This window comes from Colossoma macropomum, unplaced genomic scaffold (assembly GCF_904425465.1).
Source record: "Colossoma macropomum unplaced genomic scaffold, Colossoma_macropomum, whole genome shotgun sequence".
Lineage (NCBI taxonomy): Eukaryota > Metazoa > Chordata > Actinopteri > Characiformes > Serrasalmidae > Colossoma > Colossoma macropomum.
In genome coordinates, this window is record NW_023494804.1 from 134,325 (window position 1) to 148,311 (window position 13,987).

A 13,987-nucleotide genomic window follows, 5' to 3' on the forward strand; every position below is an offset into this window, starting at 1 on the left:
AATCATTAATAAATATGAGATAAACTGCAGTTAACAGAAAATACGCAGAGTGTCGCTCTTCACCAACGGACGCTGCACATGCGTACCTCTCCGCCCAAATATTTAATATTAATGCGCAGCTCCATGTAACAACGGCGCATTTGAAGAAAAACCGCGTCGATGTGCGTCCAATTTTACCAAAGCCTGTGTTGAGCATCGTTTTTGTTTGATTTATTTTGACACGTGCGTTAATTATGGGGCGTGGATCATGGTCTCGTTTCATAATCCTCTTGGTTTTATCCTTTTCTCCGCTGGGGATTGTGCGCGGCGATCTGACCTACACCTTTCCAGAGGAAGCGAAGCGTCAGTATGTGATTGGAAATATAGCGAAGGATCTCGGAATAGATGCAAAACGATTATCAACTCGAAAAGCTCGGATTGACACGGAGGATAACGGTAAACGGTACTGTGACATTAACATGAGAACCGGGGAATTGATTGTGGCGGAGACAATAGACCGAGAAGAGCTTTGTGGTTCCACATCTCCATGCATCCTCAATTATGAGCTCGTTCTAGAAAACCCTCTTGAAGTCCATCGTGTATCTCTTCAAATTGAGGACATAAATGACAACGCACCGCGATTCCCTAATGACGGCATCACTTTAGAAATCAGTGAGTCGGCTGATAAAGGGCATCGTTTTCGTTTGGATGAAGCTTATGACTCTGACGTTGGCAATAATGGAGTTAATGGTTATTCCCTAGAGAGGAATGACTACTTTATTTTGTCCGTTCACGGAAACGCGGACGGTGGAAAACACGCTGAATTAGTGTTGGAGAAAGAGCTGGATCGTGAACAGCAGAAGGAAATGCATTTAATCCTCACTGCTACTGATGGTGGCAGACCACAGAGGTCTGGTACTGTAGTCATCCACATCAATGTGCTTGATGCTAATGACAACACCCCAGTCTTTAGTCAGCCTGTTTACAGAGTAACTATCGCTGAAAATGCACCTTTAGACACTGCAGTAGTTACAGTGAGCGCTACTGATGCTGACGAAGGAGCAAATGGTGAGATTACATATGAATTTAGTCGGGCTTCAGACAAAACTGTTAAATTATTCTCCATCGATAAGACAACAGGACAGGTTAGAGTAAAAGGAGATATAGATTATGAAAAAGAAAAATATCATGAAATAGGAGTCCAAGCCAAAGATGGCTCTGGATTTAGCATCTACAGCAAAGATTATCATAGATATCACTGACATAAATGATAATGTTCCTCGAATTATCCTGAAGTCATTAAACAACCCCATAGCTGAGAACGCTGTTGTAGGCACTGAGGTAGCAATAATTAATGTTCAGGATAAAGATTCAGGAGATAATAGAAAGATTCGTTGCTCCATTCAGCAAAATGCTCCTTTTAAATTAAACCCATCTATCAAAAACTATTTTTCTTTAGTAACCACAAGCATACTGGACAGAGAAAAAGAAGCAGATTATAATATAACCATCACTGCAACTGATGGAGGCTCCCCACCATTATCCTCCTCATTGACTGTTCATTTATCTGTGTCGGATATCAATGACAATCCACCTGTATTTGATGAACCATCTTATAGTGCTTATGTAGCTGAGAATAACAAACCAGGCACCTCTATCTGCTCTGTTACTGCGAGAGACCCAGACTGGAGGCAGAACGGCACAGTGCTGTATTCTCTGGTGTCCAGTGAGGTCAACGGTGTTCCAGTGTCCTCATTTTTATCCATCAATGCCGACACGGGGGTGATCCATGCTGTGAGGTCATTTGACTATGAGCAGTTCAGAAACTTCAAAGTCCAGGTTGTGGCCAGAGACAATGGCTCTCCTCCACTCAGCAGCAACGCGACTGTGAGTGTGTTCATAACAGATGAGAATGATAACTCTCCACAGATATTATACCCTGCTCCAGAGGGGAAGTCTTTAATGACTGAGATGGTCCCTAAAGCTGCTCTGTCCGGCTCTCTGGTCTCCAAGGTGATCGCTGTGGATGCTGACTCTGGACAGAACGCGTGGCTGTCCTACCACATTGTAAAGTCCACCGATCCAGGACTTTTCAGCATCGGTCTCCATAGTGGAGAGATCAGGGCGCAGCGGGACATCAGTGAATCTGACAGCATGAAGCAGAACCTTGTTATCTCAGTGAAAGATAACGGACAGCCCCCTCTCTCTACAAGCTGCTCTGTCTATCTGCTTATTTCTGATAACCTGGCTGAAGTTCCAGAACTGAAAGACATGGCTTATGAGGAGAGCAGCTCCAAACTGACCTCATATTTGATCATCGCGCTTGTGTCCGTGTCCACCTTCTTTCTGACTTTCATTATCCTGATCCTGGCTGTGAGGTTTTGCCGCAGGAGGAAGCCCAGACTGTTGTTTGATGGAGCAGTGGCCATTCCCAGCGCGTACCTCCCTCCCAACTATGCAGAGGTTGAGGGAGCTGGAACTCTCCGCAGTTCTTACAATTATGACGCGTATCTGACAACAGGATCCCACACCAGTGACTTCAAGTTCATCAGATCCTACAATGATAACACACTTCCTGCTGGTGGTACTCTGAAACTGAGCCAAAATGACCCTTTTGGGCCAAGTGAGATAATGCTTAAAGATAACGGAGATAGAGATGAGGTAAGCAGGGCTCTGTTTATCCACTATTATAGTTAATATTGTGTTTTGTCGCTCCATAACAATATAATGAACTAAGTTTTGAGGTTTCCATTTTTTCTGTTACTGAAAGTTGTTTGTTGTGCCTATTTTATTAGGTTTTAGTGTCTTCTTATTCTTTGACTAGCTTGTATTAATATAGGCTAACAGAGTTATTGCATTGACAAGGAGTTGACAGTGACATCTTTTCACCTGTCTTCAAATTGTCATCTTGGCTGGTCCTGTTTACCAAGTATTCCTGAAGTAGATCAAATTGTAATTACATCATTTGACATTTAAGTGACTTTTTCCTCAGAGTGTTCAGTTGTAATTATGATATAAACTTGGAAAGTAGGTCAAACTGGCAGTTTAGACGCGAGCATGATTTCACTTAACCACACAGAAGATGCAGATGCGCTAAGAAAAGCCCAGTTTACCTCAGTCGTAGGTTCATATGTTTCATTTAATGAGGTTTTTGTGACTAATTTTGCAGGATTAGTTGAATGTGATTCCTTCTCCAGAGTTTGTTTAGTCTTCTTTTCACAATAAATTGTGAATAGCATTTTATTTATGATATTCTTTTTATATGATGTATGTCACAGTAACTTGGACTCACGCAACGTCTAGGAAGTCTACTTTGTTTAGCTTGTTTTAGAATTTTGAAAAATCTAAAAGAAATTAAATAAAATTAATGTGGAAGTGAGGAAAATATATTTGAGATTCTGCATTATTTTTACATCAGGGTTAAAATGTAAGCAAATCAATGACATTGTCCAGTTTAAGCCTTTGTTATAGTTTTGTTGTAATCTTACTCCTTCCACTAAATCATGTTTTCAAATGAATGTCAAGTTGAGTAGATTTACTCATCAGAAACTTCAAACATTCTACTTATCACTAAAATTATTATGCTGATAGTATAAGTTGTACTGAAAACATTTCTATTAACTAAAAAAAAATAAAATAATGCGACATGAAAGCATTTCCCCCAATTATATAAAACGTGGTGTTAAATAGGTTGTACACTTTTGTTGTTGCTGTTGTTGCTGTTTTCATATATATTCATATATCATCATATATTCAGGAGTCAGGGGTGCAAAGCAGTATTTTCTCTGTAACTGGGACTTGTAACTCTTTGTGAGATACAAATTTCAGTTCTGCCACATAATGGTATTTGAATATTTCAATTGCTTCCTCACAAAACTAATTGTATCATGTGGACATTGATAAGTAATGTACTTTCCAGTGGAGCTAAACCTTCACTGAGTACCATTTGATCTGCTTGGTTGACTGAACTTCTGATGTGTTCGTAGGTTGGAGAAATGTTTCATGTTAGGTGCTCCTTTGCTTTATATAAACTGACTGTGTTCCTTTGACTGATTTTGTAGGGTTATTTAGTGATTTTTGAGGGGTCATTTAAATTTGATTGGTTTACAGTTCCAGTTTAAATAAGCACAATCCTATCTTATCTTTTTATGTACTGTGTGAAATCACTGTGTAAAAAATTATTTGATGTTTTAACTTAACAAAGTAAGTTACCTAGTTACCTGAAAAAGAATAAATTCATTGAACTTCAAATAGTAAGTGAACAGAGTGTAAAAAACAAATTAGTCTTCTAATAATTTACCATTGCAGGTTCAATATACTCAATATTATGAGGCAAATAGTTTATTTTTAAGTTAAAATGCCAAATCGGTTTTACATACAGTTTCTTTCTGGTCATGATTTGAACCCACTTTTGTCTTTTTAACACACGAGCTTACCTTTTAATCCATATTATATACAAGTGGTTTGTACAGCTTTCACTGTAGTTGTGACACACACTGTATGTGAAATCCTCATTTCAGTCCTGCTAAGCCTGCAGTTAAAATGCATTTAACACTTGTACCTGTTGCTGTTTCAGTTAAAATTACAAAACGTAAAACAATTTCAATTCGACAAAGGCAAACTTTCATCTACCAGTATTTTCGTTTGATCTACTCCGGCGACTGTGAGTGAGTCTGTGATATTTCAGTGCTGAGATAAATGATCTCACATCGTCTGAAAGCTTGTTTTGCTGACGGTTCAGCACCACGGACAGCGCCTGTTATTAACAATGAACATTCATTGATTGAACGTCGAACATTGACTTAGTCCTGCACAAATATTTTAATAGTCTAAGAGATTGTATACACTCTTAAGAAGACGGTTCTTCATGAGTTCTTTAACAATGGCCATGGTTCTCTTTAGAACCATGAGTTCTGCATAGGACCATTTAATGCTTACATGGTTCTTTACATGGTGAAATAGTTCTTCAGGTTCATGGAAAATGTGTTGTGGATGGTTCTATATAGCACTAAAAAAGAGTTCTGCTATTGTTACAAGCTTGACATCTTAACAAGAGCAAAACCGTTTTTGGTGCTATATAGAACCCTTTTTCAAAAAGGTTCTAAATAGAACCACAGGCAACACGTTCATCTATCTGAATGACAATTTCACCATGCAAAGAACCATTTAGTTATACAAATCGCTCTTTGAGTGTCCATGGTTCTATTTAGAACCTCTGACTTGGAGAACTATTTTTTTTTCATAGTGTATTCGAAGAATGACAAGGCTGTGAAGTTGGTAATCACTTCATACAAAAATGGAATAATGATACATGAGGTCCTACATTGTAATACACTAAAAATGCTCAGAGTGTCGCTGTTCACCAACAGAACGAGGAAGAATAAACCTCTCCACCCATCTCATGTGAAATTCTACCTCCTCTCCGACACCCAGAACCATCGCTGCATTAGGCTGTGTTTATTGAAGACGGCATTTTGTTGCATTGGCTGACATTTCTGTAACGAATTAGTTCTTCTGAACGTTGCGAGAATGGAACGGGGGATATATTGTTTTCCCACACTGCTTCTCTTGGCTTGCATTTGCGCTTTCGTTTCCGTGGCTCGTGCAGATTTGAGCTACACAATTCAAGAGGAAACGAAGCGTCAGTTTGTGATTGGAAACATAGCAAAGGATCTTGGGCTGGACGTTAAACGGTTATCTGCACGGAAGGCTCGGATAGATACAGAAGACAGCGCGAGACGATACTGCGACATTAATCTGGGCAGTGGGAATTTGATCGTGGCGGAGACAATAGACCGAGAGGAGCTCTGCGGATCTAGAACCTCCTGCGTTCTAAATTACGAGCTCGTCTTGGAAAACCCGCTTGAAGTGCATCGCGTATCGCTGCAGATTGAGGATATAAACGACAACGCCCCTCGCTTTCCTAATGATCGGATTACGTTTGAGATCAGGGAATCTGCTATTAAAGGGCAACGCTTTCCCTTAGACGAAGCTCATGATTCGGATATTGGACAAAACTCGGTTCAAGGATATTCGCTTGAAAGAAACGAGCATTTTGCTCTATCAGTGCGTGAAAACGCGGAGAGGGGCAAATATGCTGAATTGGTGTTGGAGAAAGAGCTGGATCGAGAACAGCAGAAGGAAATGAATGTAATACTCACTGCGACTGACGGTGGCAGCCCACAGAAATCTGGTACTGTAGTCATCCACATCGATGTGCTTGATGCTAATGACAACGCTCCTGCTTTCAGTCAGTCCGTTTACAGAGTTACTCTGGCTGAAAATGCACCTTTAGATGCAGGTGTAGTTACAGTGAGCGCTACTGACGCTGATGAAGGAGCAAACGGTGACGTCACTTATGAGTTCAGTCGTATATCTGATAGAGCAGCAAAACTGTTTTCCATAGACAAGATATCTGGTGAGATTAAGGTAGCTGGAAACATTGATTATGAAGAGGAAACCTACTATGAAATGAGAGTTCAGGCCAAGGACGGACCTGGATTAGCATCCACTGCAAAAGTTGTCATAGATATCACTGATGTAAATGACAACGCACCTAAAATTATTCTTAAATCACTTAATGATCCCATAGCTGAGAACGCTGTTGTAGGCACTGAGGTGGCCATTATTAATGTTCAGGATAAAGATTCAGGAGATAATAGAAGGATTCGTTGCTCCATTCAGCAAAATGCTCCGTTTAAATTAAACCCATCTATCAAAAACTATTTTTCTTTGGTAACAACAAGCGTACTAGATAGAGAAAAAGAAGCAGATTATAACATAACCATCACTGCTACTGATGGAGGCTCCCCACCATTATCCTCCTCCTTGGCTATTCATTTATCTGTGTCAGATGTCAATGACAATCCACCTGTATTTGATGAACCATCTTATAGTGCTTATGTAGCTGAGAATAACAAACCAGGCACCTCTATCTGCTGTGTTACTGCCAGAGACCCAGACTGGAGGCAGAACGGCACAGTGCTGTATTCTCTGGTGTCCAGTGAGGTCAACGGTGTTCCAGTATCCTCATTTTTATCCATAAATGCCGACACGGGGGTGATCCATGCTGTGAGGTCATTTGACTATGAGCAGTTCAGAAACTTCAAAGTCCAGGTTGTGGCCAGAGACAATGGCTCTCCTCCCCTCAGCAGCAACGCGACTGTGAGTGTGTTCATAACAGATGAGAATGATAACTCTCCACAGATATTATACCCTGCTCCAGAGGGGAAGTCTTTAATGACTGAGATGGTCCCTAAAGCTGCTCTGTCCGGCTCTCTGGTCTCCAAGGTGATCGCTGTGGATGCTGACTCTGGACAGAACGCGTGGCTGTCCTATCACATTGTAAAGTCCACTGATCCGGGACTTTTCAGCATCGGTCTCCATAGTGGAGAGATCAGGGCTCAGCGGGACATCAGTGAATCTGACAACATGCAGCAGAACCTTGTTATCTCAGTGAAAGATAACGGACAGCCCCCTCTCTCTACAAGCTGCTCTGTCTATCTGCTTATTTCTGATAACCTGGCTGAAGTTCCAGAACTGAAAGACATGACTTATGAGGAGAGCAGCTCCAAACTGACCTCATATTTGATCATCGCGCTTGTGTCCGTGTCCACCTTCTTTCTGACTTTCATTATCCTGATCCTGGCCTTGAGGTTTTGCCGCAGGAGGAAGCCCAGACTGTTGTTTGATGGAGCAGTGGCCATTCCCAGCGCGTACCTCCCTCCCAACTATGCAGAGGTTGAGGGAGCTGGAACTCTCCGTAGTTCTTACAATTATGACGCGTATCTGACAACAGGATCCCACACCAGTGACTTCAAGTTCATCAGATCCTACAATGATAACACACTTCCTGCTGGTGGTACTCTGAAACTGAGCCAAAATGACCCTTTTGGGCCAAGTGAGATAATGCTTAAAGATAACGGAGATAGAGATGAGGTAAGCAGGGCTCTGTTTATCCCCTATTATAGTTAATATTGTGTTATGTCGCTCCATAACAATATAATGAACTAAGTTTTGGGGTTTCCATTTTTTCAGTTACTGAAAGTTGTTTGTTGTGCCTATTTTATTAGGTTTTAGTGTCTTCTTATTCTTTGACTAGCTTGTATTAATATAGGCTAACAGAGTTATTGCATTGACAAGGAGTTGACAGTGACATCTTTTCACCTGTCTTCAAACTTTCATCTTGGCTGGTTCTGTTTACCAAGTATTCCTGAAGTAGATCAAATTGTAATTACATCATTTGGCATTTAAGTGTCTTTTTCCTCAGAGTGTTCAATTGTAATTATAATATAAACTTGGAAAGTAGGTCAAACTGGCAGTTTAGACGAGAGCATGATTTCACTTAACCATACAGAAGATGCAGTCGCGCTAAGAAAAGCCCAGTTTACCTCAGTCGTAGGTTCATATGTCTAATTTAATGAGGTATTTGTGACTAGTTTTGCAGGATTAGTTAAATGTGATTCCTTCTCCAGAGTTTGCTTAGTATTTTTTTCATAATAAATTGTGAACAGCATTTTATTTATGATATTCTATTTTAGACGATGCATTTCACAGTAACTTGGACTCACACAACGTCTAGGAAGTCTACTGTTTTTTGCTTGTTTTAGGATTTTGAAAAATCTGAAAGAAATAAAATGAAATAAAAATGCAAGTCAGGAAAAAGTAATTGAGATTCTGCATTATTTTATGTCAGTGTTAAAATGTAAGCATTCATGACATTCTCCAGTTTAAGCCTTTGTTTTAGTTTTGTTGTAGTGTTACTCCTTCTACTAAATCATGTTTTCAGATGAATGTCAGGTTGAGTAGATCTACTCATCAGAAAGTTCAAACATTCTACTTATCACTAAAATTGTTATGCCGATAATATAAGTTGTACTGAAAACATTGATATTAATTTTAAAAAAAATAATAATTCGACATGAAAGCATTTCCCCTAGTTATATAAAACTTGGTTTTACACAGTTTGTACACTTTTGTGGTTTCTGTTGTTGTTGTTATATATATATATGTATATATATATATATATATATATATATATATATATATATATATATATATCCATATATTATCATATATTCAGGAGTCAGGGGTGCAAAGCGGTATTTTCTCTGTAGCTGTGAGTTGTCACTCTTTGTGAGATATAAATTTCAGTTCTGCCATGAAAATGTATTTGAATGTTTCACTTGGTTCCTCACAAAACTAATTGTTTTGACATTGATAAGTAATGTACTTTCCAGTGAAACTAAACTTTCACTGAGTACCATTTGATCTGCTTGGTCAAATGAACTTCTGATGTGTTAGTAGATTGGAGAAAAGTTTCATGTTATGTGCTCCTTTGCTTTATATAATCTTCAATTCCAGTTTAAATAAGCCCAATTCTATGCAGTTGTGACAAGCACTATATATGATTTTTTCATTTCAGTCCTGCTAAGCCTGCAGTTAAAATGAATTAAAAAATTGTACCTGTTGCTGCATCAGCTGACATTACGAAACGTAAAATAATTTCAACTCGACAAAGAACAGCTTTCATCTACTAACATTCACATTTGATCTACTCTGGCGACTGTGAGTGAGCCTGTGATAATTCAGTGCTGAGATAAATGATCTCACATTATCTGAAAGCTTGTTTTGCTGACGGTTCAGCACCATGGACAGCGGCTGCAATTAACAGTGAACATCCATTGATTGAACATTGAACATTGACTTAGTCCTCCACAATTAGTTTAAAAGTCTAAGTAATTGTATACACTCTTAAAAAGAAGGTTCTTCATGGGTTCTTTAACAATGGCCATGGTTCTCTTTAGAACCATGAGTTCGGCATAGGACCATTTAATGCTTAAATTGTTCTTTACATGGTGAAACAGTTCTTCAGGTTCATGGAAAATGTGCTCTAAATGGTTCTATACAGCACTGAAAAACGAGTTCTGCTATTGTTACAAGCTTGACATCTTAACAAGAGCAAAACCATTTTTGGTGCTATATAGAACCCTTTTTCAAAAAGGTTCTAAATAGAACCACAGGCAACACGTTCTCCATTTAGCTGAATGAACTATTTCACCAAGCAAAGAACCATTTAGTTATACAAATCGCTCTTTGAGTGTCCATGGTTCTATTTAGAACCTCTGACTTGGAGAACTATTTTTTTTTCATAGTGTATTGGAAGAATGACAAGGCTGTGAAGTTGGTAATCACTTCATACAAAGATGGAATAATGATACATGAGGTCCTACATTGTAATACACTAAAAATGCTCAGAGTGTCGCTGTTCACCAACAGAACGAGGAAGAATAAACCTCTCCACCCATCTCATGTGAAATTCTACCTCCTCTCCGACACCCAGAACCATCGCTGCATTAGGCTGTGTTTATTGAAGACGGCATTTTGTTGCATTGACTGACATTTCTGTAACGAATTTGTTCTTCTGAACGTTGCGAGAATGGAACGGGGGATACTTTGTTTTCCCACATTGCTTCTCTTGGCTTGCATTTGCGCTTTCGTTTCCGTGGCTCGTGCAGATTTGAGCTACACAGTTCAAGAGGAAACGAAGCGTCAGTTTGTGATTGGAAACCTAGCGAAGGATCTTGGGCTGGACGTTAAACGGTTATCTGCACGGAAGGCTCGGATAGATACAGAAGACAGCGGGAGACGATACTGCGACATTAATCTGGGCAGTGGGAATTTGATCGTGGCGGAGACAATAGACCGAGAGGAGCTCTGCGGATCTAGAACCTCCTGCGTTCTAAATTACGAGCTCGTCTTGGAAAACCCGCTTGAAGTGCATCGCGTATCGCTGCAGATTGAGGATATAAACGACAACGCCCCTCGCTTTCCTAATGATCGGATTACGTTTGAGATCAGGGAATCTGCCGATAAAGGGGAACGTTTTCCTTTGGACGAAGCTCATGATTCGGATACTGGACAAAACTCGGTTCAAGGATATTCGCTTGAAAGAAACGAGCATTTTGCTCTATCGGTGCGTGAAAACGCGGAGAGGGGCAAATATGCTGAATTGGTGTTGGAGAAAGAGCTGGATCGAGAACAGCAGAAGGAAATGAATGTAATACTCACTGCGACTGACGGTGGCAGCCCACAGAAATCTGGTACTGTAGTCATCCACATCGATGTGCTTGATGCTAATGACAACGCTCCTGCTTTCAGTCAGTCCGTTTACAGAGTTACTCTGGCTGAAAATGCACCTTTAGATGCAGGTGTAGTTACAGTGAGCGCTACTGACGCTGATGAAGGAGCAAACGGTGACGTCACTTATGAGTTCAGTCGTATGTCTGATAGAGCAGCAAAACTGTTTTCCATAGACAAGATATCTGGTGAGATTAAGGTAGCTGGAAACATTGATTATGAAGAGGAAACCTACTATGAAATGAGAGTTCAGGCCAAGGACGGACCTGGATTAGCATCCACTGCAAAGGTTGTCATAGATATCACTGATGTAAATGACAACGCACCTAAAATTATTCTTAAATCACTTAATGATCCCATACCTGAGAATGCTGTTGTAGGCACTGAGGTGGCCATTATTAATGTTCAGGATAAAGATTCAGGAGATAATAGAAGGATCCGTTGCTCCATTCAGCAAAATGCTCCTTTTAAATTAAACCCATCTATCAAAAACTATTTTTCTTTGGTAACAACAAGCATACTAGATAGAGAAAAAGAAGCAGATTATAACATAACCATCACTGCTACTGATGGAGGCTCCCCACCATTATCCTCCTCCTTGACTATTCATTTATCTGTGTCAGATGTCAATGACAATCCACCTGTATTTGCTGAACTATCTTATAGTGCTTATGTAGCTGAGAATAACAAACCAGGCACCTCTATCTGCTGTGTTACTGCGAGAGACCCAGACTGGAGGCAGAACGGCACAGTGCTGTATTCTCTGGTGTCCAGTGAGGTCAACGGTGTTCCAGTGTCCTCATTTTTATCCATCAATGCAGACACGGGGGTGATCCATGCTGTGAGGTCATTTGACTATGAGCAGTTCAGAAACTTCAAAGTCCAGGTTGTGGCCAGAGACAATGGCTCTCCTCCCCTCAGCAGCAACGCGACTGTGAGTGTGTTCATAACAGATGAGAATGATAACTCTCCACAGATATTATACCCTGCTCCAGAGGGGAAGTCTTTAATGACTGAGATGGTCCCTAAAGCTGCTCTGTCCGGCTCTCTGGTCTCCAAGGTGATCGCTGTGGATGCTGACTCTGGCCAGAACGCGTGGCTGTCCTATCACATTGTAAAGTCCACTGATCCGGGACTTTTCAGTATCGGTCTCCATAGTGGAGAGATCAGGGCGCAGCGGGACATCAGTGAATCTGACAACATGCAGCAGAACCTTGTTATCTCAGTGAAAGATAACGGACAGCCCCCTCTATCTACAAGCTGCTCTGTCTATCTGCTTATTTCTGATAACCTGGCTGAAGTTCCAGAACTTAAAGACATGGCTTATGAGGAGAGCAGCTCCAAACTGACCTCATATTTGATCATCGCGCTTGTGTCCGTGTCCACCTTCTTTCTGACTTTCATCATCCTGATCCTGGCTGTGAGGTTTTGCCGCAGGAGGAAGCCCAGACTGTTGTTTGATGGAGCAGTGGCCATTCCCAGCGCGTATCTCCCTCCCAACTATGCAGAGGTTGAGGGAGCTGGAACTCTCCGCAGTTCTTACAATTATGACGCATATCTGACAACAGGATCCCACACCAGTGACTTCAAGTTCATCAGATCCTACAATGACAACACACTTCCTGCTGGTGGTACTCTGAAAATGTGCCAGGATGACCCCTTTGGTTCAAGTATGAATAATGCAGATAGTGATGAGGTGAGGGAAGTCATTCATCTTTGATTCCTTTGTCATAGTAGTTGCTATGGTGTAGTTTTTATAGTTGGGCTGATGAGCATTGGTTCAGAAAAACTAAAGTGAAGTGATCTGTTTTTCCAATACATTTTGGTGATAATGAACTGAGAGCATTTAAGTCATGAAAATACATTGTTTTAATTTAAAAAGTATTATCATTTTGATTTTACCTATAAGATCAATGGAAATTAGAGGAAGGTGCATGGTAAATATGAATTTGATACTACTAGTTCTTGAGTTGGTGAGTAAAATCTAAAGAAAGTTCAGGTGTTGTTTCTGCAGGGTTTTCCCTGCTGGATCCTTGATCACTGAAATGATGTTTTTAATTCATTTTCTTTTATCAGATTTGCTAAAAACACCTGACTTAGTATTTTACTGTCATACTTAGTGTTCATTATCATACTTAGCATTTTCACATTGTTTTATTCTCCGTAATAATATTTGAGGTTTTTTGTTTGTTTGTTTGTTTAGAAATTTGTATTTTCTAGCACATATTTTTATGTTTTTGTTCAGTTGAATTGTTTTTACCCATATAATTGTTAATTTTTCCTTTATAAATTATTTATTATTCATTCATTATATCATCATTCTTATATGCAGAGTGCATTTTTTTTCTCTTAGTACTGTGTTCCATGTGTCTCATCGTAATGTTTTTGAAGTTTTTTGACAATAATTTAGTTTGAGTGTGGATACCAGTTCTCTTTTAATGTAAGTGTCAGTCTCAGGATTTTTTGTGTAGAGCTATTTTAAAGCACCATTGACTGATTTATGCAGGTGATTTTTTTGTTACAGATAATAAACATGATGACAAAATCACAGATAATCATACGGTGAAACTATGTGTCTGAGATGTTTGGTAGAAGATAATGAATGATTATGAGGGATGAATCAATAAGTAGAATCAAAATTCCTTTGTCAGTCACCAAATGTTGCCAAGGCCAACAACTAGTAGGTAGGCCAAAAAAAGTAGGAGCCATACATGAAATAATTGTGAAAAGAGAATGGATCTAAATAATCTCATGGTCTTGTCTCAATCTGTGTTTTTCATTTGTGTGTTTAGTTTAGACAGTTACATTTTCTAAGTATTTTAAAATATTTTTGTTCTTTATTTGTTCAGTGGGATTGTTTATCCCCATT

The 13,987-nt window shown here is 39.7% G+C and overlaps 2 protein-coding genes and 1 pseudogene across 10 annotated transcripts in view; all 3 read left to right on the forward strand.

Moving 5' to 3' along the window:
- LOC118824489 (protocadherin gamma-C5-like) overlaps window positions 1-13,987 on the forward strand; it is a 216,995-nt gene that overhangs the window by 39,815 nt on the left and 163,193 nt on the right. For 2 of the 9 annotated variants that reach the window (XM_036594693.1, XM_036594708.1), the window contains exon 1: window positions 5,263-7,917. The exons of the other annotated variants lie outside the window; for them this stretch is intronic. In XM_036594693.1, coding sequence (XP_036450586.1) covers window positions 5,509-7,917 — 2,409 coding nt within the window. In that variant the 5' untranslated portion in view covers window positions 5,263-5,508. Of the gene's footprint in view, window positions 1-5,262; window positions 7,918-13,987 lie in introns of those variants that run through there. 9 annotated transcript variants of the gene reach the window in all.
- Window positions 126-3,154, forward strand: LOC118824982 (annotated as a pseudogene).
- LOC118824983 (protocadherin beta-16-like) lies at window positions 10,172-12,838 on the forward strand. Its single transcript, XM_036595482.1, has one exon. It carries the CDS (start codon window positions 10,418-10,420, stop codon window positions 12,836-12,838), a length of 2,421 nt encoding a protein of 806 aa, XP_036451375.1. The 5' UTR covers window positions 10,172-10,417.

Excerpts from the sequence above, each read along its gene's own strand:
- LOC118824983 (XM_036595482.1), top strand. The coding sequence starts at position 10,418 with ATGGAACGGGGGATACTTTGTTTTCCCACATTGCTTCTCTTGGCTTGC.